Source organism: Bacillus rossius, chromosome 17 (genome assembly GCF_032445375.1).
Source record: "Bacillus rossius redtenbacheri isolate Brsri chromosome 17, Brsri_v3, whole genome shotgun sequence".
Lineage (NCBI taxonomy): Eukaryota > Metazoa > Arthropoda > Insecta > Phasmatodea > Bacillidae > Bacillus > Bacillus rossius.
Genome location: NC_086344.1, coordinates 34,619,371 through 34,644,184, shown reverse-complemented (window position 1 = coordinate 34,644,184; position 24,814 = coordinate 34,619,371). Strand labels below are relative to the sequence as shown.

Here is a 24,814-nt window from a genome sequence, read left to right as displayed (position 1 = left end):
TAGTTAAAGTTATTTGTAAACCGTTTCATGAATAGCTTTTGATTATAACTGCGCACGTAATAAGCACGATACAACAAAATGAAGTCAAATAGTTGATTATACGGTTATCTTTTTTTCCATGGTTTAAAATATTATGCTTGAAGGAAACATATATTAAAATATAAAAGTATACACCATTTTTCGTAGTTAACACTCGGTATTATAGATTTTTTTTCTACATGAACAACAAGGGTCGTCTTTGGGTTTCAAAAAAAAAATCTTCAAGAAGGTTTTTGAATCTACAGACAAAACATTCTCTTCTCTTACTACCACCTTGTTTATAGCAGGACACAACTCAAAAAACAGTTGGAATCTTGAGGGGAGGTTTCCCTACTTGGATCCAATTATCTGAAACTACAAACACCCCTTACTTCATTTGAATCGCATTCTTCGTGGGATAGTCTATGAATTTCCTGCGATTTCTAGCAGTTAACTGGGAAACAGAAGGCCTCACGAAACAAGTTTAGTTTCTTTTTTCAGCCTTGTTATAACTAGGGGCAGGCATTTTTCCCGAAAGGATAAGAGTGCCTATTAGACTGCAACAAGGTATACCCACATCTGTGGTTTCTTCCTTGTGATTGGCGGCCGTCTGCGGGAGTTGTCGTTGCCTTATTTGACCGAGCCACTCAGGACGCGTTTGTTTTCGCACTTGATCACTGTGATTGGTGTTTTTACAATCGATATGTACCTGGGAGAAACTCACCCAATCACGAAACACAAACGATGATACAGTGTTTTAACTTTCATCTAGTCTCGAAATCTGCATGCCCCTAGTTATAACATATTACTCTCTTAATTTCTAGCTGAAGCAACAGTCTACGGCAGTGGTTCCCAAACGGTGGGTCGCGACCCACTAGTGTGGGTCGCGGAAGGGTTGTTACAGGTGGGTCGCGACTCGATCCCAAAACTATCAGAAACCATCGAGTAAACCATCAGAAAAGATAAGAAAAAATCGAAAAAAAAATCGAATTGTGTGCAAACACATATATATTGTTAAATAAATAACTGTTTTGCTACAAAGTGCTTATATTTTGTCAACCATTTTCAAATGAGAACACAAATTGTTTATCAATAATCAATCGGTATCTTAAAAAAAGCATGTATATAAACATTATTTGATGGTAAATTATATATACATAATGAAGGGATACATTACAAATAAGGTTTTTTACTCCACCATGGACCGATAGACCGTGGAGGTATTCCTATAAGGAAAGGTGGGTCGCCAGCTGAAAAAGTTTGGAAACCACTGGTCTACGGAATTCCACCTCTCACTGCTCGGTATAAACGTTCCTGCAAGCTTCTACCGGTCCTCGAGCAAAAAGAAGTGAAAAACTTAATCAAATTCAGAATAATCAAAGATAAAGTCCTACTTAGTTCATCTATTTCCTTCGACGCGCATTTCTGGACACAAGTCTTTTAGTCAGTGCCGTGTATCGCGACCGAGCGTTGTGTCTAATGACTAGGGACCTGAAAAATTCGTGGGTTCATTTCGTGTTATGCTAAAATTCAAATAAGTATACCTTAGTGCTGCTTCTGTCATTGGTTCACTGTTAATCTGGAGGACTGAGGGCCAATTAGAGACCCTCACTCATAGAAGTGTCGAATCACAGGCCACCCAGTCGAGACGACTCACAAGTCAGCAGCCAATGAACAGTTGGCTTTTGCCCGAGTGTGTAGATGATATTGGAGTCTATCCTGGAGGTCATTGAACCCGCGAATTTTTCCTTTCTCTGTCGATGATTCGGCACAGTTACACATCTGAAGGGTTATTCATACACATGTGTGATTTTTATTACACGCCTTGATGGGAATGTACATAAGTTTGAACAAAGTAAGGTGGAACACCAAAATAATAAAATAATTTTTTCTTTTGTACCATGTTTTTATAACGGACTAAAAAGTATAAAAATAATTTCTCTAATCCTTATGAAGGATAAAACCATTTACAGATTTCTAACTTTTTCTAAATTATCCTAGAAAATTCATAGTTGGCAATTTTTGATAGCTATTAAAATACTTGTAAGTTTGGAAACGAAAAACATGGGGCGTACGCAGCATATAATTAATGCATTAATAGCTCAACTAAAAATTTTATTGCACCGCAAATAATGTGAACCGATAATTAAGTTATTCCATTGATAGCTGATTTCAACACTCTTTATAGTTATGTATTGCGTTGTCATCCACTTCTAAGCTACGGTCCAAATTTCAAGTATCTAGCTCATCAGGAAGTTAGGTTATAATCAATTACAAAATTCCACCCGGACATACATAACAAGAAATTGAGTCAATTAAAACATGGTAATAACATGGTTAAAAATGGAACTTCATTTGTAGGCTACGAGGGAGAGAGCGTGAGATTATGTCGAAGTATTTGAGTATTTACAAAAAGAAAAAAGAAATCGCGAGTATGAGTAGGGAACGGAAAAATTCGCGGGTTAAATGACCTCTAGGATGAACTTTATAGTTCTACGTACACTCGGTCAAATGTCGCCCTCTCATTGGCTGCTGTCTTGTGAAGATGTCCCAATGTAGCAGCCTGTGCTTCGGTTGAGTGTTTCTCACTGGCCCAGAGTCATCCGGGTGAGTTGTGAGCCAATAGCAGAGGCAGCGCTTAGGTATAACTGTATGAATTTCAGGTTGTCGTGAAATGAATTCGCGAATTTTTCTGGTCTGTAAGTATGAGATACAATTTTCTAGCGTTACGAAAATTCCGATCGCACGAGGGAAATAGGTGCGTGGTGGGGGAACCGGTAGAGGAGGAGAGTGCGTCAGCGGCGACGCCACTCCAACGCATGCGCTAGCGGTCACCAGATTGTGGTGAAAGGAAAGGGGAGGGGGGGGTGGAACAGGTACTTAGCATAACATGATTCATGCCAGTTGTGGGGCGACTGAATTGTTGCCCATTAGAAGGGCAGCCCTTCAGGATTTTTCTGACAGTGGTTTATTTGTACAGAGACTGGAAGGGCAGCCCATCCAATTTCTGAAAACAAGCTCCTTTAAGAGTTTAAATAATCCTGAAAACTTGCCCCTCGGATGGGCAGCCCATCAGGATTTTTCTAAACAGTAGTGTTTTTGAAAGCTTGTCTGAATTGTTGCCCCTTGGATGGGCAGCCCTTCGGGATTTTTCTGACAGTGGTTAGTTTGTAAAGTGACCTAACCTATCCTTACCTAACCTAACCTAACCTAAACTAACCACTGTCAGAAAAATCCTGAAGGGCTGCCCATCCCAGGGGCAACAATTCAGCTCCCCCCCCCCCCCCTAGTTGTAACGGCCGGAAGGGGACATGTAGAAATGACGCAGCAGTGATGCTACGGAATTCTCGTAGCGCTTATTTGTGTTTGTCCACTCAGTTTTCGTAACGGCTAACGATTGAAGCTACCATATTTTTATTATTATTCATAAAATATAATTAACAAATTACAATAAACATTTAGCATATTCATTGATTTTCAGTATTAATTAAAATTCGTCTCGATTATTTTAATAAATAAAATAATAATTTTACACACGTGTTTATATTGAGAATGTAGACTCAGTATTTATTAGAATTTTTTTTAATTAGATTGAAATTATACTTTACTAACTGTATTTGTCATATCACTTCAGTCCTGTTTTTTTTTATTACGTACATAAAGTACACGCACGCACTCATTCTTTCTTTTTTTTTTATTGAATTGCGCTGTGCTTCAAGTAAAAAGTATCCACAGTTTATTTATTCCCTATGAAAAGATTTATTGGTTTGTGTAATTAACTTTATAAGTATAATTCGTTTTTATGTGAATAATTCAAATAATAACCTAGAATTTTTCACTTCTGTCGCGCGTTATCGCTACTCACACACTTTTTTTTTTAATTCCAGGGGCCCTGTCTCCCTTAACAAACACAACCCCCCCCCCCCCCCCACCGTTTACCATCTGCGCCCATTCACACGTGTGTCGCGGGTAAACCCGGCTTAGTAAAAGTGTTGGTGTGGGGGGGGGGGGGGGGAACGACTGTTGAAACTGCCGGCTGACATCGGGACGTGTCGCAGCCTTAATTGGCGCAATTACGGACGCGGGGCAAAATTAATCGGAGCGGAGAGCGTTTTTAAGGTTGAATATCGCTCGCGCCCCCGTCGGTAGGTTGGGTTAAAGGGTGGGTGGAGGGTAGGTAGGGGGGGATAAAGGGAAGAACATGGGATGCTGGGCCCGCAGCTGAAGCTGCCATTAGTCTAATGTGTTTACAAGGGGCGTATCGGTCGTCGAGCGAGGATGTCGGCTAATGAAATATTTGTCGCTGTTCTCTTGCCGTCAGATCACTCTCCCTTTCCCCCCCCCCCTTTTTTTTTACAATCATCCCTTACTCCCTCTCCTCGTCGTCAACAATTCCCATCCCTAGCCTTAAACTCGATTTTTTTTTTGACGTGATAACGTCTTGTAAATCGATGAACGCCGGCTGCACGCACGAAAAAAAATGTCACGTTCCGCCTGAGCCGAGCGTGCAAGAACCGACCTACCACCTTGCGAGAAAAATATTCTGTAATATCAAACAGGTTAAGGCGGGCTTTTTTTTTAACTAATCGTTCGTGATTATATCTAAACAAATGATTTAAATTAAATTTTGCAAAAAACTGTAAATCATATTTGAAAATTAAAATAGTGTGCAATTTTTTTCATCAATGTTTGCTTATGACGTTATCACGTAAAATTATCGTCCGTAAACCGACTTTGCAGACAACCCCATTTTTTTTAATTATTCTCTCCCCCCCCCCCCCCCCCCCCCCGGGGACCATGGAGTTGGGAACAGTCAGCCAGACGGCACGATGTGATGTGTTTGAAGCAACTGCCACGTGGCAAAAACATCCTCCGATGGTATAGGCAATTCGAGACGACAGAGCTAACTATCGCTAGAGACCGGAGAAATTCGCGGATTCATTCTGCGATAGGCTCGAATTCAAATACATCTACCTTTTATGTGATTTTGCTATTGGCTTACTGTTCATCTGGGCGAACCTCAACCAGTTATAAACCCTTTAACCAAAGAAGTATCGAATCACAGACAAACCAGCTGAGACGACTTACAAGTTGGCAGCCAATGAACTTGCGTTATTTGCCCGAGTGTACAGGGGTATGCGCAGTCTATCCTGAAGGCCATCGAAACCGCGAATTTTTCCGGCCCCTAATTATCGCTGGCCTCAACGTTCACCTGACATAACGCCATGCGATTATTTTTTTTTTCCTTTTGGCGCTTTATGAAGAAAAAAAATCGTGTCTACGTTCCGCCGCTACCTAATGATTCGCCAGGTTTTGAGACACAGAGTTGAAAGATGCTATTTCTTCCATTACTCCGTGCGTGTTAAACAAAGTGTGGGATGAATTTGACTTAAGGTTGGATGTGCGCGGTATAACTTAAAGGTGCAGGATACATATCGGACTTTATTTTTGTAAGAAAAACTAGGTTGGTTTACCTTCAATTTGATGTGTGATTTGTTGTAAACAGTTTAGATTAATCTTTTATAATATACCTATCGTTGAGGCAAGGACCTTCTTTTGTGGACAAACTGTATTTCAAAGAAAAATAAATATATGTAATTGTTCATGGTTTTTTTTTAAATATGTAGTTTTATATTTATCCTAACAAAAATATACTGTGGAAAAGAATTTTTTTTTTTGGACTGTACTCAGTGGTGGTCTTAGATTTGGTGTTGCCCTGGACCATTTATTTTTCAGGCCCTTAATATTTTGTAGAGGGGCCTTACCGGAGGCCTAAAGGGGATAATAAAAATTCAAAAATAAACTCTTGGAACTATGGTTTTCTTAAGAAAGTTCTTTCTAGAAAAATTCTACTTGTATAAAGTTTTATTAATGCTGACGATAAATTCCGGGTGTAATCACGTCATTATATGAGGGAATAAAATCTTTGAAAGTTTATATTTTATGGAATCAAAAGAACTCAATTAAAATCGAAAGGTATTGATCTGCCTTTTTAATTAAATGCTAGTAAAAATAAAAAAAATTTTGCTTTTCACCTTTAAAGTACTTATTTTTCAGAGAAAAGCTAGACAAAAAAGGACCATGTTTTAATGAAATTTCTTGGACATAACGCCATTGCAGTTTGGCACTGTTTTAAATGGGTAAAAATTCACGAATGAAAAAAATAATATTTAAACAATTAAAACATTAACCCACAGAAAACAAGCCTAAATCAGCTGATGTCCCCAATCAGGGCAGTCCTCTTCTGCCATTGGCTGTGCTAGGTGAGGAGGTCCAACATATACAAACCCCCTTTTTTCGTTATGTTGTCAAAAATATCGGTTTATCTTCATCGTTGTGTTCGTAAGTATATTTGCTGCGTTGTCCAGGTTTTCTTTTTTGTCTGTCTGCATTTACTGTTGTTGTCGAAACTGTATCATCGTTGCTAGCCCGCTCTGTTCGTCTGTGCTGTTATTTTTTTTTTCCCGTGACTAACTTCCACCCACGGAATTCTTGAGCTGTCTGTTGTTTAAGTTTGAGTGTGTTCATCTGGGCCTATCGCCGTTGTATTGTCCATAATGCCTGTTTAGGTACATCGTTGGGTTTATCTGTTTGACATCAGCTGATCTTGTCTTGTTCTCTGTGGGTTCATGTTTCATGTTGTTAAATTCTTAGTTCATGAATTTTTCCCCATGACGTAGAGACCTGTAAAATTCGCGGATTCAATGACCTCCAGGATAGACTCTACCACACTCTACACACTCGGGGCAAATGCCACCTGTTCATTGGCTGCTGACTTCTGAGTCGTCTCGACCGAGTGGTCTGTGATTCGACACTTCTTTGAGTGAGTGTCCTTTAATTGGCCCTCATTACTCCAGATGAACAGTGAACCAATTGCAGAAGCAGCGCTAAGGTGTGATTATTTGAATTGTAGCATATCACGAAATGAACCCGCGAATTTTGCAGGTCTCTACATGACAAACAGTGGGGAAAAAAATGCAATGGCGTATGTCCATGAAATTGTATTAAATCAAAATTTCCAATTGCATGAATCATTTACAGTACGTAAAAATAATCATAAATTAATGTGTGCGTGGAGTCTACACGTGACAGAAGTGAAACTATTTGCTTATTATATTATTAGGTACAGGAAACATAATTCTCTTTGGCTGAGGTCGCAGATAAAAAAAAATGGTTGTCTGTAAAGTCGGTTTACGGACGATAGTTTAACGTGACAACGTCATAACAAAACATTGATGAAATGATTGCATACTTTTATGAATAAAATTGAATCATTTTTATTGAATTATCACTATTTCGTATGGATACAAAGAAGGAGTGAAATGAAATCTACAATTTAATTGATAAATTTACTTTTATTTGCACTTATTAATTCAAATATGTTTATTACTTTAACGAAGAGATTATTTTAACTATAACTTTTATACATGTTTGCTATTTAACTTCTTCCAATCTGCGTTATTCTGTTAAGGATAGGACGATGTTAGGAAAAGTAGGAAAAGAATGGGAGTGTTTCAAGTTTAATGTGCCTCAAAAAAGTCAAATCGATGGTTGTTCCAATCGAGTGGAAGAGAGATAGATGCGGCGCAAGCGTACAAAGAGCATAACGGGACACAGCGTTACGGGACACTTTTTCGTGCGTGCAGCCGGCGTTCATCGATTTATTAGACGTTGTCACGTCAAAAAAAATGCATGCGAGTATGCGAGCGCTAAACTATGCTATTGTGCAAGTATGCAAGTAAGCAAGTTTGCAAGTATGCAGAAATGTAAGTATGCTAGTATGAAAGTATTCAAGTCTGCGAGTGTGACAGTATACACGTGTGCTGCGTCATTTATACCTCTCCCCTACCGCCTCCTCTTCAGGTTCCCCGACCACGTACAGTACACTCCCGATTATCCGCGAAATTAAGTGGCAGGGCCACCGCGGATAGTGAAAATCGCGGTTAATCCGCTAAATAGCTGAAAATGGGAAACAAAAAAAGGAAACATTAATTTCAACTTAAAAATCTATAAATGTATGTAGGCCTACAGTAAACGTTACAATTAACAGTAAAAAAAATATTAATGATGCTAAAATTGTTTGTATTTTATTGAATAATTACGCATGCCAGCCTACTGCGTGAGTTCCGAGAAGGCCTGTGGCGTTTCACTGTATACTGCACGCAATACACTCGTCAGTAGAGTTCAAATTTGCTCACTTGTAATAAAATACAGATTTACATATTAGCTGTATTTTTTTCGTAGCATGCGCGGATAATAGGGAGTTTACGTACCTAACTATTCCCCTCATACGATCGTAATTTTCGTAACGCTCGAAGATTGTAACCCCCTCAGCCAAAGGGGCTTCACTTCAAAAATGTAAATGGTGCCCCTGAGTATACTCTCACAGTATTCCGGAATAATGAACCCTCCCTACCCGCTTCAATTATCCTACTGCTCCCTTTCACCCTGCACACGGGCTTAGGGATAGAAAACATTTTCAACTTATCGATACATCGGTATCTCGATATATGGTTTGAATGAGATCGATGACTATAAAATATACCCTTTAAAATATCAATAATTCCGATATATCGGGTTATCAGTACATATGCAGAAACGCTTTACCTTTTTTTTATTGATGTTTCATTCAAGCCTCAATTATTTTTAACCATCGAAAATATAATCGAATATTCAGTATTTGTACATTATTTTGCTTATTAATATGTGCATGGAACAGTTGACAAATAATTTTAACTATTGGCTGTGTTGGGACAACACAAAGCATAAAATGCCCGGGTAAGAATCCGAACCCAGTATTGCTGCGAGTACTATTTTGATTCAATTGTTTCCATCACAAATATCTGTAATATCACGTGGATGTTTCTGTTCCATTTATAAAAAAAAATATATGTACATGCAGGATGTCACGAACATATTAGTATCACTTCATCGATACTAAATTGTAGATATTTTGACCTGTATTATCGATGTTTTGATGTATCGACATGTTGTTGTCATCTGTATACATTAATCTCCCTCCCGCCACGCTCAAAATTCGAACTTATTCTCGCCGGAACCAGGAACCAGTAATGAAGCAATTAATACTTGAACGCGTTGGCTGTTGCGGTCCACCTGAGCCCCATTTCCGACGCATAGCCGTAATCCCATTGGCTGCCGCGTTTGACGGGTCGTTTGTCCGAGTGCGGCTTCCTGAGCGCTTGATTAATTATTTGGCCAATTAAAAAAAATCATCTTTCGCTCGCCTCCTGTTCAGCTGACAAATGCAAAATGTATGTTAATTTCGGTAGGGGTTTAATTATCTTGTACCATGACTCGGCATCTGTTCTTAGTGTGGAACGTGATGGAATCGAAATTTCCCAATAAATGTTTTATCAATTGAAAGGTATGGATGAATGTATATATATCCTAAATTTGATGTTTCATCTCAGTAAAGTTCCTTTTCTTAAATTCGGTTAAAAAAATATATGCATTATTGGTTGAAAATTACTTTGAAAAATAATTAAAATGTAATGTAATAATATAATGCAATATATCAATTCATGTGGTTGTGGTGTCCGTTGGTATAAAAAACGGCTCTAGCGGAATAAATATTGTACTATTTTTTCTCTTTTTAATGCACAACTGTGCAGCTGCGAGATTTTAATTCTACAAATCATGTTAAGATAGTTATTTAGTTTTTTTTTTAAATCAGAAATGTAGAACTAAAATTTCAAGTATAATTTCTGGATGTTCAGAAGGGGGGGGGGGGGGGGGGGAAATTTCAGTAACGAAGAAAAACGTTAACTACGTGTATAGAGGATACTACAAATTCTCACGGTGTTCTTTTACAGTTTTTTTTTTTTTGCTCCTGAACCTCATTTACGCGGTCGTGAAAGCTAAAAATGATACAACGGTGCACCACTTTTCGCACCCGTGATGAATTCCCTTTAAATGCGCTCCGCATTCCAAAGCTTTTCCCTCCGCTTATTGCAGTTAATTTGCTAGGTCGGGCTCTAATCCTACTCCTTCTCCACAAATTTCTGTGGATCGTTGTGCAAGCTCACCCGAGTTCTTAATTATCTGCGAGGCAGTGGGGGAAAAAAAAAGGAAAGAAATACGTTTCTCCTGTCGTCGTTTCGTCGCTTCGTGAAGTGTAGAAATTTATCTCCCGCCATTTACTCAGACGAATAGGGTTTATTTTTAATAAAGGGCAGTAGATGAGTATTAGAACGTTGGTTTGGGAAGGGGGGGGGCGAGGGGCTCAATGTATGGTTTTAATGCGCGCATTCAAAGCTTCTGGGCGTAATTGCTGTTTGGATCTGGTCGTTATATCTTGAAAGTCTTCTGCCGTTATCCAGTGTCTCTTTCGCCAAAATACTGGGGTGCAACAATTTTTTTCCGTATTTTTACAAAATATTATTTTTGGAAAGATATTGCATATTTGTCCAATAAATGCCTAGATATGGTTATTTTTGCGTATAAGTACGATATAGGTTCTTCGTGATGAAACTGAGTATTTCTTACTAAATCTGGCACACAATATTATATTTTAATCGATGTTTAATTCAAGCATTATTTTATTATCATAGAAAATATAACCGAATGTTTAAAATTATACTTTCTTTATTATTGCTTAAACATGCACAGTTAATATTGGAAAGCTGTCCAGGGAACGTTTTACAAATAACTTTAACTACTGGAGCTTCTATCACAACACAAAGCTTAAATCCTCGGGTAAGAATAAAAACCCAGCATTACTGCTAATACTTTTTTGTTGTGATACTGTCGTTTTAATTAATTAGTATATAATATGCGCTAATTTTCGTAAGAAATACTCAGTATTATCTCGAAAAAAACGTATTTCATATATGCTAAAATAACCATAGCCACGTGTTAAACAAATTTTCAATATATTTCTTGTAAGTAGTAGGAAAAACTCTTTCTTGTCAGTTGGTTTCCAAAGGAAACTAGGAACTGCTCCCTGATGATGGCGACTGCAATGTCGACCGCAACATCTGTGAATTATTCGCCAAGGACACGGCTACAACACAGAAGCCAAGCAAGCTACTTCGGACAATGGCCGTGAAATCCTGCGAACATTATTCCAAAGGAATATTTTGCGCAAGTACAGAAAATATTTTTCACGTGATGTCTTATAAATCGATGATCGCCGGCTGCACGCACGAAAAATTTGTCACGTTCCGCCTGAGCCGAGCGTGCAAATACCGACCAACTACCGTGCGAGAATATCTTCTATAATATCAAACAGGTTAAGGCGGGCTTTTAAACTAATTGTTCGTGATTATATTTAAACAAATTATTTAAATTAAATTTTGCAAAAACTGTAAATAGTATTTGAAAATTAAAAAGTATGCAATTTTTCATCAACGTTTTCTTATGACGTTATCACGTAAAATTATCGTCCGTAAACCGACTTTACAGACAACCCCCTTTTTTTTCTGTGCACTTTTGAAAACCGTTCGATACGAGTCAAGTTGCATGCACACGGACTATAGCGCTTGAGCCTATCGTAAGCTGGAAGGCTCCGTTCCGTAATTGAAATGCGCGCTGTTTGCTTCAGCTGCGTACGGCCGCAGGACTTGCTTGCGAGGAACAAGGCCGTGGTTTATAAACAACGTAACGACGCAAGTCGCAAACAAAGAGGGGAAAAAATACATTACGGACGTTCATAAAAGCACGGAAAGTCACAAGACATCGCCAGCCCCTGAGGCCTACAACTCGAAATTGTAAAACAAATTGGAAAACAAAATTCCCTTCACTGGACTTTATTTTGATAATGCATGTTTATGGCAAAACAATTTGATTTTAAATTGTGTTATTTCGTTTCGCCGTGTGATAGTTTAACAATGCCCCACGACAGGTGTTCGAAAATATTCTTAATTATTTTCGACACACGGACGGACAGGTACCGAAAAAAGTCATTCTGGTATTAACAGATTTTCGGCCATAAATATTTTCTGTCGTTTGATTTGCATAAATTGGCTTTGTTAAAGCATTATACATAATGTTTTTGAAATACCTGAAGTTAAGACAGGCTCGTAGAAATATTTTCCCCTTGTCGAGTCATCAGCATTTGGCATTGGATTTTTTTTTCTTTTTTTGGGAACGATTATAACTGCAATAATAATATCAAACTACGCAATTTTATGGGCTTTATAAATATCTGAATGTATTATCATGTCAAATGGCTTTCAGTCTTTACAGTAATTTTTTTGTACATAAAACAGAAATATTAATGTTAAAATTACAGATGTGCGTATTTTTGTAGTACATTTACATGAAAACAACTCTATTACTACAAAGTAGTGTGCGCAGTAATACTGGGTTCGGATTCTCACCCGGGAATTTATGCTTTGTGTTGTCCCTGTAGTTAAAGTTTTTTTGCAAACTGTTTCCTCAGTAACTTTCCAGTATTAACTGAGTATTAATAATATTTATAAAACAGAATTGAGTCTAATTATTGAATATTAAGTTATCTTAAATTGAAAACAAAATTATGCTTGAATGAAACATCAATGAAAATATAAAATTACGCGAAAATTAATGTTTTTTTTTATCTCAAAAACAGTATTTTATATATATAAAAAAAGAATCTTTTATAAATGTACAGAAAATATGTTTCTGTGTGCTCTAGCCCCGCTTTGCCTGTGTTTGCTATGCTGGTCCCGTTCCGATAAACTCATATCCATACACCTCATGGAGTCCAGCTCAATATTAGCCTTGTGTGTGTTTGCCAAAACTATGTACGCTGCAGCGATATCAAGCTTAGCAACACCCTTCATCATTACATATTGCATGAGAAGATATTGGGTTTTGCATGATACAGCCCGTCCTACACAGTAAAAATAAATTGTTAACTGGACCTGAGTTATTTTTGCAAAAAGTTCAAATGTTTGTAAAGTTACAAAATAAAATGTTTGTAAACATGTGCATTCTGCACAATTACTAGAATTGTAACTTTAGAATTACAAAAACAAGTTTTGAATTAACACAGAATATCTGTCCTCACTTAGCGTAACGAATTCTTAGATCCTTTATTTATCCAGTAGTGTAATTAAATCTTGGTTGGAGATGATAGATATGTAGCTGCAACACGAAACTGTATACCACCGATTTTGTTATCATTCGTTTTTTGAATTGCCTCCCACTGTGCAATTTTTAAGACGTATTCACGTCAAAAAAAAGGGGGGAGTTGTGTGTAAAGTCGGTTTACGGACGATAATTTTACGTGATAACGTCATAAGAAAACATTGATGAAAAATTGCATACTTTTTAATTTGCAAATATTATTTTCAGTTTTTGCAAATTTAATTTAAATAATTTGTTTAAATATAATCACGAACAATTAGTTAAAAAGCCCGCCTTAACCTGTTTGATATTATAGAAGATTTTCTCGCACGGTGGTTGGCCGGTTCTTGCACGCTCGGCTCAGGGGGAACGTGACATTACATCATGCTTTTTCGTGCGTGCATCCGGCGTACATCGATTTATAAGACGTTATCACGTCAATAAAAAAAATAAAAAGGGGGTTGTCTGTAAAGTCGGTTTACGGACGATAATTTTACGTGATAACGTAATATAAAATTTATTTAAATTGCTGCTTTTAAAAATCCCGCCTTAACCTGTTTGATATTATATAAAAATTTCTCGTACGGTGGTTGGCCGGTTCTTGCACGCTCGGTTCAGGCGGAACGTGACAATGAGTCATGCTTAGGGACTGGAAAAATTCGCGGTTTCAATTACCACTAGGATAGACACCAAGATTCTCTATGTACTCGGGCAACTATCACCTGGTCATTGGCTACCGACTCGGGACACCTGTTTACTGCGATTCTTATGATTCGATACTTCTTTTGTTGAGTGTTTGCCATTGGCTCAGAGTCCTTCAGGTAAATTGCAATCCAATCACTGACGCAGCATTAAGCTAAACGAGTTTGGATTCCAGCCTGTCTCGAAAGGAATCCGAGAATTTTCCCGGTCTCTAGTCATGCTTTATCGTTAGGGGCAGGAAATTTTCGCGGAAAAAATCTGATCGCCTACTAGACTGCAACAAGGCATACCTGCACCAGCGGTTCCTTCCTTGTGATTGGCGGCCGTCTGCGAGAGAAGTAGTTGCCTTGTTTGCACGAGCCACTAGGTGACGAGTTTGCTTCCACACTGAATTAGTGTGATTGGTTGTTGTAACAATCGACATGCACCTCAAAGTAACTCACCCAATCACGAAACACAGACGATGCTATAGTGTTTTAACTTCCAGCTACTCTCGGGATCTTTTAGCGAAATTTTCATGGCCCTAGTTATCGTGCGTCCAGCCGGCGTTCATCGATTTATATGACGTTATAAAGTCAAAAAAATGCACGGAACGTCAATGAATAGTAGTTAAGTTTCCCGGGTGGAATGCCAAACGGAACGCAGGCGGTAGAATCGATCGATCGATCGATCGCGCGGTGCGCTCACGAGGTATCGAACCATCGATTATCTCTCTCTCTCTCTCTCTCTCTCTCTCTCTCTCTCTCTCTCTCTCTCTCGTGCAGGTGAGTTGCGGTCATAGGGGCAGGGGTAAGTGGATCATTGTTTGCTCTGACCTCAGAAGCTTTCTGTGACCAAGACTCGCTCTCTCTCTCTCTCTCTCTCTCTCTCTCTCTCTCTTTCTTTCTCTCGCGTCTGAACGGCCGGAAGGCAAGCCCGCGTCCATTAGACCCAGGTGAGGACGTTCTGACGGCTCGTGAGGAGAGAAAGAGAAAACAAAGTGCGCACGCGCTGTCAGGAGACAAAAGCCAGCCTCACACGAACGTATACTTCAACGTCGTCACTATTTTTTTTTTTTACCCCGCGCGCTCAACGAGGGTCAAGAAGGGTCTCTTTCAAAGGTGCTACCTGCGTTTATTTTTGATGCGCGACATCCTAGCTCTCGCTATACGGCGTTTGTTGAGAGTAATTTCCGTGAATGGAACGGAAATGTGTAACCACGGTGCTGCCATTTGTGGTGGCGTATATGTGGCTAACCAAAGTTCACAAAGACAAAAAAAAAAAAAATCTGTTGTCTGTAAAGTCGGTTTGCGGACGATAGTTTAACGTGACAACGCCATAAAAAAACATTTATGAAATAATTGCATACATTTATTAATAAAATTGAATCTTTTTTATTTTAAAATAATAAAAGAATAAATACTTGAAATTATACTAGTAATCAGACTTTTAAAATGCAAGAATAATTAACCTTTATTGCCGAAATTGTTGTTGTAATAAGCAATGAAAACCACATTAATAACTTTTCACTTCACTTTATAACCAGTCGACGAAACAGTTCACGTGTGGATGTAAGTTATGTGCTGCCGCTGTCTTTCTTCTCCTCGGACGCATAGGCCAATCGAGTGGAAAAGAGATAGATGCGGCGCAAGCGTACAATGAGCGTAACGGGACACAGCGTAACGAACAATGTGCGTAACGGGACAACGAGTCATTCTTTTTTCGTGCATGCAGCCGGCGTTCATCGATTTATTAGACGTTGTCACGTCAAAAAAAAAAATTCTCTTAGTTGGTAACATGTTTTGCATTACGTCGTGCCATTTGTGATTCCAGCGTCAGTGTGTTTTGATCGTGTGTCGAGTCCCGGAGGTGACCCGTTCACCCCCCGTGTGTTCCGCAGGGCGACGTGAACGACTCGACCACGCACGACCAGGTGGACCGAATCATCCACCGCCGGGAGATGGAGTGCCTTGTGATGCTCAATAGCTCGACTATGGCAACGCCAGTCTCCGGTGAGTACCTACTCTTCTAATTTCAAACCCTGTTGTTAAGGTAACAGTTCGTTTCACAAAAAAAAAAAAAAAAAAAAAAAAAAAAGAGGGGTTGTCTGTAAAGTCAGGTTTACGGACGATGATTTTACGTGATAACTAGGGCCATAAAAATTTCGCTAAAAGATCCCGAGAGTAGCTGGAAGTTAAAACACTGTAGCATCGTCTGTGCTTCGTGATTGGGTGAGTTACTTTCAGGTGGATGTCGATTGTTACAACAACCAATCACACTAATTTAGTGTGGAAGCAACCTCGTTGTTTAGTGGCTCGTGCAAACAAGGCAACGACTTCTCTCGCAGACGGCCGCCAATCACAAGGAAGAAACCGCTGGTGCAGGTATGCCTTGTTGCAGTCAAGTAGGCGTTCAGATTTATTCGCGAAAATTTCCTGCCCCTAGTGATAACGTCATAAGTAGAGACCTGCAAAATTCGCGGATTCAGTGACCTCCAGGATAGGCTCTACTACACTCTACACACTCGGGCAAATGCCACCTGTTCATTGGCTGCTGACTTGTGAGTCGTCTCGACTGGGTGGCCTGTGATTCGACACTTCTATGAGTGAGGGTCTCTAATTGGCCCTCATTACTCCAGATTAACAGTGAACCAATGGTAGAAGCAGCGCTGAGGTATAATTATTTGAATTGTAGCATATCACGAAATGAATCCGCGAATTTTATAGGTCTCTATAGTCAAAAGAAAAATGTGATGAAAAATTGCATACTTTTTAATTTTCAAATATTATTTACAGTTTTTTTTGCAAAAATTTAATTTAAATAATTTGTTTAAATATATACCTTATCCTGTTTGATATTATAGAAGATTTTTTTCTCGCCCGGTGGTTGGCCGGTTCTTGCACGCTCGGCTCAGGCGGAACGTGACAATTTTTCGTGCGTGCAGCCAGCCAGCGTTCATCGATTTATAAGACGTTAGGCCTAAAACGTCAAAAAATTGTTTCAACCAAAAGTTTTAGATAAAATTAATGCGTTTTACAATAAATTATAATGACTGTTAGAATACCTATTTAAAAAAGTTAATAACATTTAGTTTTTTCTTCCCTTTTTATTTCCATCCCTTGCAGTAATGGTATGTATTATCAAAAATTGTTTCAGACAAAAATTTTAAGGTAAAAATTATGAGTTACAAACAATTTGAACGGATTTGATAGTGTACCTACTAAGGAAGATATGATTGTTTAAAATTATACCCCTAAATTTTTCGACCCCTTGCAGCAATGGTACGTGTAATCAAAATCGGACTCTCTTCTCTCTCTAGCTCTCGCTCTTCCTCTCTTTCTCCCTCTTTGTTTACACTTTCTTTTTTACCTCTCTTTCACACTTTCTCTCTTCTTCTCCCCCTTTCTATTTTTTTTCTCTTTCACTAAGTATGTTGCGGTTCGTTCCCTGCCCGCAACGTATTTTTTTTGAATGGACGATGTTTTCTGATCTTTACCTCCTGGAAGTGTACGTTTGAATACATTCCATTGTGTCTCCAAACTACGCCGCAGTTCATAGCGTAACAACTGTTGTAGTTTTCCTTTTAAAAAAAAAATATTAAATTAATTCAGAGCGCAAAAATGTGTTTACCTAATCACGCACTCTTCATACCGATTGGCACGCAGTACTGCCGACCTCAAATACTAAATAATAATAAATAGGGACCGGAAAAATTCGCGAACTCAATGACCTACAGGATAGACTCCAAGATCCTCTATGCACTCGGACAAATTACATCTGCTCATTGGCTACTGACTCGTGACAACTATTAACTAGAATGGCCTTTTGATTCGATACTTCTTTCGTTGAGGATTATTCATTGGCTCTGATTCCTTCAGACAACCTGTGGTCCAATCACTGAAGCAGCGAAAGGTTAAACACATTTGGATTCTAGCATATCGCGAAATGAAACCGCAAATTTTTCCGGTCTCTAATAATAAAAGTCAGTCATGGGGACTGTCGACAGAAGTGAAAACTTAAAATTTTGTTTTTAAATGTGTAATATGAAATCATTTCTACGTCAAATGTACGCAAGAAAATGATTTTGATATTATATCACTAGCATGTCGGTAACTCGAACCCATAAGTTTTGGCCCTACCAATAATAACTTTAAAACTAGAAGAAATTAAGTTTTTTTTTCATTGAAAGAGTTAAAAATTGTTAACTTAAATCTAAAAATAATCAACAATATCTCTAATAAATAAATAACCTGACATTTGAAGAAATTCACATCGTAAATAAATAAACAAAAGAAAAATCATAACCTCAACTTAACTACCTACTTAAAAGAATATACAATACTCGCAATATGTACCACACAATAACGTTAAAATTTCCTTGGAAAATAAAGATAAAATTAAAAACGTGTATTTTTAAAAATAGAATAAATTAAATGTTATCCTTGAAAAAAAATTTAAAAAAAATAACACTTCACGTGACATTGTCGATGATGACTTACGTGAATTTATTCCCTATCCAAACCTTCCTATAGAAGTTTCCACTTCAAAAAAAACTGGTTCGTTGCCTTTTGACCCTTATAACCGCCACGCAGGACGCTCGCACAAAAATACTCTCGGAAACGCGGCTAACAAGAGATAGGTTCAAGGGAAAGAGGGAAGGATATATTATGAGGGATGAGCCGCTTTTATGTCCTTCGTCCCCTGACCCCCGACGTGATGAATTAATGAAAATCTCCTTCGTTCGCGGTTAAACCCCCCCCCCCCTCTCCCCATCCACCCACGTAAAAATATCGGTGGTGACATCGCTGAGATGTTTACAAGCCATGCCCTTGTTATTAACACGCTCCTTTTCTCCCTCATAGCGAGGGGAGGGAGGGTATATATTGCGGACGTAAAATAATGATACCTACCTTGGGAATTTTCTTCCCATCAACCAGCCCGCGTGCTGTGGATCGTTACGTGGTTAAACAAGTAAACTCAAGTCTGCATTCAATATGTCAACTCTTGAAACTGAGAAGAGAAATAGTGGCTGTGGGAACCAAACTGTGTCAATGTAATAGATTGGGTGTTTCTTTCAGCAAAAAAAAAAAAAAAACTTTATATCATGAAGTAGCTTGGCTTCTGGGTTGTAGGTAGGTAACTGCTCCCTGATGATGGCGACTGCAATGTCGACCGAAACGTCGGTGAATTATTTTCCAAGGACACGGCTACAACCCAGAAGCCAAGCTACTTCAAACAATGGCCGTGAAAGCCAGCGAAAATTATTTCTTCTATCATGATGAGAGAGAGGTAGAGCGTTTAATTATTTCAATAAAATTATTAACATGTCTCAGCTACACCAAAAGTTTTTTCTCCATGTTTAATAAAGTATATAGTAGGATTGATTGAAAAGTAATGCTTCCATTGCCATAACTTTTTTTTTAACCAATTAACAAAAAAAAATTGCACCTGAAATCTACACGAGTCTTCTGTGTAATGCATCATTTAGTTTTTGATTTTGTGCCCCATCCCTTTTCAAGCACTTTGGCACCAATGCGTAGGGACCGAAAAAATTCGCGGTTTCATTTCGCGATAGGCTAGAATCCAAATGTGATTAACTTTTTTCTGCTTCAGTGATTGGACCACAGGCTGTCTGGAGGGATCAGAGCCAATGAATAATCCTCAACGAAAGAAGTATCGAATCAAAAGTATTCTAGTTAATAGTTGTCACGAGTCAGTGGCCAATGAGCAGATGCAATTTGTCCGAGTGCATAGAGGATCTTGGAGTCTATCCCGTAGGTCATTGAATTCGCGAATTTTTCCTGTCCCTAACACTGCGCGACCTGTCGGGCGAACCAGCCGCAGAAGAATTCAGGCGGCGATCGTCGACACCAAGCTTGAATGGCGGCCTTCGTCTCGTCGTCAGAATTGAAGTGGTGTCTCCTGAGGTGCGCTCACATCTTTGGGAACAGATGAAAGTCGCAAGGTAGCAAGGTTGGGTCGGGTCGTTGCCACAACGCCGAAATACCATGACGCCGAATGTCAAAATTGAACACAACGCCGACAGCTAGAAAACTGCTGTGTACCACAACGCCGAAATAACAACTGAATGAATTTGTGTGTTTGTTTCTTGAATGAACCTTAACGCCGAAATACCACAATCAAACCTAACCTTACCTAACCTAACCTAACCTAGCGTAATATAAACTAACCTAACTTAACCTAGCCTAGCCAAACCTAACCTAGCTTAACCTAACCTAGCTTAACCTAACCTAGTCTAACCTAACCTAACCTAACCTAACCTTTGTGGCAGTCTTGCAATGATATTTTACGGCGTTAGTGTATTTCGGCTTTGTGGTAATTCGGCGTTGTGGTACACAGCAGTTTTCTAGCTTTCGACGTTGTGGTATTTCGGCGTTGTGGTGCGTCCCCGGTTGGGTCTACAAGGTGGGTGCGGTAGAAGCTCCTTGAACTGCAGTCGTCGGAACTCATTTTGTTTTCAACTGACCAACGACAGACGTCACCTCAGTGTAAGGAAGAAAAATATAGAGCATTGCATCGAGAAGCTGTTCCCAAACGGTGGGTCGCGGAAGGGTTGTTACAGGTGGGTCGCGACTCGATCCTAAAACTATCAGAAACCATTGAATAAACCATCAGAAAAGATAAGAAAAATCGTAAACAAATCTAATTGTGTGCAAACACATATCTATTGTTAAATAAATAACTGTGTTGCTACAAAGTGCTCATATTTTGTCAACCATTTCAAATCAGAACACAAATTGTTTATCAATAATCAATCTGAAACTTCAAAAAAGCATATATATATATTTGATGGTAAATTATATGTAGGGGAGACCGGGGCAAGTTGACGATGTTAAGCTTTGAAATGGCCTTTAACAGATAAATAAGCATTTATTATATCTAATTTGGTACCAATACGAAGTATATACTATTTTCTACCTAAAAATGTAACAAGGTTGTATTAATGTGTGTAGTTCTGAAGTTATTGACAAGAAACCAATTAGTTAGCACATTCGTCATCTTGCCCCAGGAGTGGGGTAAGTTGACGAACCTATTGGGGTAAGATGACGAAACAAAAAAAATATATATTTATAGACAAAGTACACAATAGTTTTATAGATATCCTACACTAAACAACATGCAGGCTGTAAAGAAGATATATTGTAACATATTTGAACGACTTTGATACAATTCCTTGCCACATAGTAACGAAAAACTGCAAGTTTTTGCTTTGAATAATGTCATTAACAATAGTCACACACAAAATTGGAACAGTTTTCGTGCCACCACTCAGAACATGTGGAACATTGAATCCAGTCTTCATTTGGAGGTTCCACGTAAACTTCTTCACATGCAGGGCAAGAAACACTATTATGGCTTCATGGTTTTGCTACAGAATGATCAGAGCTTCGTTTTTCAGTTTTCTTAGTTTTTATTTCATTTTTCTTCTCTTCTTTCTGCTTTCTTCTCTCTATCTCTTTGTAACAACATGTTCTTAATTGGCGAGCTTGTTATTACTGAAGCTGATCCTGTACTTCTTTTCCTTGTCGCGGTTATTCTGTGGGCCACTGGCAATGGTTTTAAATCATAAAACGATGCCTTTTTACTACATGAATTTTCATTGACCTTCCCAGAAGAAGGCCCTGCTTCATCGATAAGATCACTATTTTTTTCTGGCTGGGCTAATGAATCAGCTCCTGAAGAATTAGGCATATAATTTAGCCACACATCGTTTGATGCATGGTCAGATGAAATTGGTATTTAAGTTAACATTGGTTCTTCACTTCCGGGAAGTTTTCTTTCCAATGTAGCCGCAGCAGCAAAATCACATTCTTTGAATATCTGAGGGTTTTAAGGCTTTATCCCAGTAGCCTCAAACCCGTTGATGGCATTGCCTACAGTTGCTGCTTTTGAATAAGCTGCAGCGAAGAGATTTGCCACATAAAGATCAGTTATTTGTTGTCCGGGATGTGACACCAAATAATTGTCACAAGCTTGTGAGTAGAATGTCTTCAAAGAGCCGAAAAACGAAACATCCAATGGCTGCAACCTATTCGAAGTATGTGGTGGTAATCCGACCATCACAATACCATTAGCACGACAAAAATTCACAGCAGCAGTCATCTCTACGTCACTCCAACTCCATTCCGTTCTCAGCTTATAATTCCTGGGCATCTACAAAAAAAAATCAAACAAAATCGATACGACTATTAACACAGGAAATAGTTATAATATTATATAATTTCATTATTAGTTTTGCTTTTACATAAATGTTCTTCATATCTGTATATCATTGGTTTAAATAAAACATTTAATACAAAATAATGCTCACATTGTCATTACCTATGGCAAGTTGACGAATGCAGGAGCAAGATGACGAATTCGTCATCTTGCCCCCGTCAACTTGCCCCAGCAGCCCTTTTTTTGCTTTACCAAAATCACTAACAACATTTTAAAAAAAATTTCAACAATCTATACATTAAAATACTCCCAAAATTCAGCGTTTCATTTTACATATATAAACATTTTATACAAATGGACACTTTTCTTGTAATAGCTTAACATACATACCTTCAATATTACAAAAATGGCTCACGAAACAGTTAGCCTCTCAAAGCTGCCACATTCAAACTGACTGGAGAATTCCGCTGCACCTGCCTAGTAGGTGCAGATGGTGACACTCAATGTCACAGGGGCGCCAACCTTCTATCTGTGTTTTTGGATTAGTTACATACGATTCGTCATCTTACCCCGTTCGCCAACTTACCCCGGTCTCCCCTACATAAGGAAGGGATAAGATACAAATGAGGTTTTTTACTCCAGCATGGGCCGATGAACTGTGGTGTTCCTATAAGGAAAGGTGGGTCGCCAGATGAAAAAGGTTGGGAACCATGGGTTGAAAAAAAATTAATGTGAAAAATATTAAAAAGAACAAGCATTTATAAAATATAAAATTGAATTATTAAATTATAATGGTTTTAAATTCAAAAACAATTATTTTTTTTTTTTTAAATTTTCCGATGATAAAAACTGATTTTATTAAATGGCGGACATAATTCTAAATACGGGATCATTTTTTCTAAAAGTTTTATTAAACTACAATTGAGTAATTTTTTTTATAAACTTAAAAATGTTTCCGATTTTTTTTTTTTAAATTAAAACATATTTTAAATATAATGACAAAAATTCAAAATGGGGCATCTGTGTGTTTAAAATAAATTTACTGTCATCATAACTGTATCTACAAGTGTGTAGAATTTCAGCTCTCTAGTTCAAGCGAAAGTGCTGCGAATTTAACTTGCAAGATTTGAACTAAACAGACAAATAAAAATGTGAAGTAAAACCAAAAGATTGTAATAAAAATTACATTGTCATGGAGGCATTACTTTCTAGTCAAGCCTCGAATATATATGACGTACCTTCGACTCAGGGCTCTTTTCACTAACTGCGTCGTGCACTGATGACTATGTTGGTAACTCTGTTTTCTTTTCTCTGGTCGTATTTGTCACAGTTGGGAGTGGGTTAGTATTACCAAACTTGGAAGAAAAAATTTAATTGTACCAGGGCGTAAAATTCTGGTACCTTTTACGGAGGACGGGAGCAGATAGCAGTTCCCGAAACTTCGCTTGTTTCTGTTTTAGAAAACTATTGTGTTTGTTTCGTCTTTTCGTTTTGTCGTGTTTTTGTCTCGTTTCAACTGTTGTGCTGAATTTTTTGACGTGACAACGTCTAATAAATCGATGAACGCCGGCTGCACGCACGAAAAAGTGTCCCACTACGGATGTCCCACTACGGATGTGTTCTGTTTGCTCATTGTACGCATGCGTGGCATCTCTCTTCATGCTCATTGTACGCATGCGTGGCATCTCTCTTCCACTCGATTGGAACAACCATCGATTTGACTTTTCAATCATATTTTCGTCGTTTGAATTATTAATATTATGTAATTTAACGATCGTCCACCGATTTTCAGCACAATCGGTACGGTTATTTAAAAGTAATGTTGAAAATTCAAATACGTTTGAACCAACAATGGTGTTTTACAGTTACACATAATAATTCAAATTACACCCGGGATCTTTTGCACAATGTTTTAAAAAATATTGTAAAACATTATAAATAAGTTTGGTGTATTTTGGATGCGTATTTGTTATCAAATCGTGTTAATACTATACCCCTACCGTGAACAAAGTTTTTATAAATATATATATATATATAACATTTTAAACTACATTACGTTAGTATGGCCTCATGGGCGTCTGGTTAGCGTACCTAACTCTTCATGTAAAGGTTGTCTGTTCGAAACCCGGCAGCTGCGAAAATTTTTTTTGTACTTGTAAAAATAAATACGGCGCACGCAACATTTCAAAAGTAATAAATATATTTGAATTAATGAATGCAAATAAAAGTAAATTTATTAATTCAATTGCACATTTCATTTCACTCCTTTGTATCCATACAAAATAGTGATAATTCAATAAAAATGATTCAATTTTATTCTTAAAAGTATGCAGAGGTAGATTTTATCATGCAAAAGATTGAAAAATTAAAAAAAAAAAATTATTCCTCAAAGAATATAATATTTTTAATGCCTAAATGGTTTGGTTGCAAAAACCTATTACGGCACAGTCTCAGGCCGAATATGATATTTACTTTTCTTCTGGATCAATCATTTCATCAATGTTTTGTTATGACGTTGTCACTTTAAACTATCGTCCGTAAACCGACTTTACAGACAACCAATTTTTTTTGGGTTCAATATTTTTGTGCTGTCATCATTTGTGGTTTTTTTTTTCGTTCTCTTCTGTTTTTGGAAAACTATTGTCTTGGTTTCGTCTTTTCGTTTTGTCGTGTTTTTTTCTCGTTTCAACTGTTGTGCTGAAATTTTTTTTTGGGTTCAATATTTTTGTGCTGTCATCATTTGTGTTTTTTTTTCATTCTGTTAGTCCATTTTTCTTTGTTTTTATTTGTTTGTTGACCATACTCCTGTTATGGAATATTATGTGGTGTTTATATACTGTTAACAACAGCAATTTTTTTCTTA

The 24,814-nt window shown here is 38.0% G+C and overlaps 1 protein-coding gene across 29 annotated transcripts in view; it reads left to right on the top strand.

Annotated features, from left to right (window-relative positions):
* LOC134540897 (calcitonin gene-related peptide type 1 receptor-like) overlaps positions 1 to 24,814 on the top strand; it is a 391,875-nt gene that overhangs the window by 175,027 nt on the left and 192,034 nt on the right. For all 29 annotated transcript variants that reach the window (XM_063383962.1, XM_063383956.1, XM_063383961.1 and 26 more), the window contains one exon: positions 15,671 to 15,782. In XM_063383962.1, the coding sequence (XP_063240032.1) occupies positions 15,671 to 15,782 (112 nt within the window). The remainder of the gene's footprint in view (positions 1 to 15,670; positions 15,783 to 24,814) is intronic.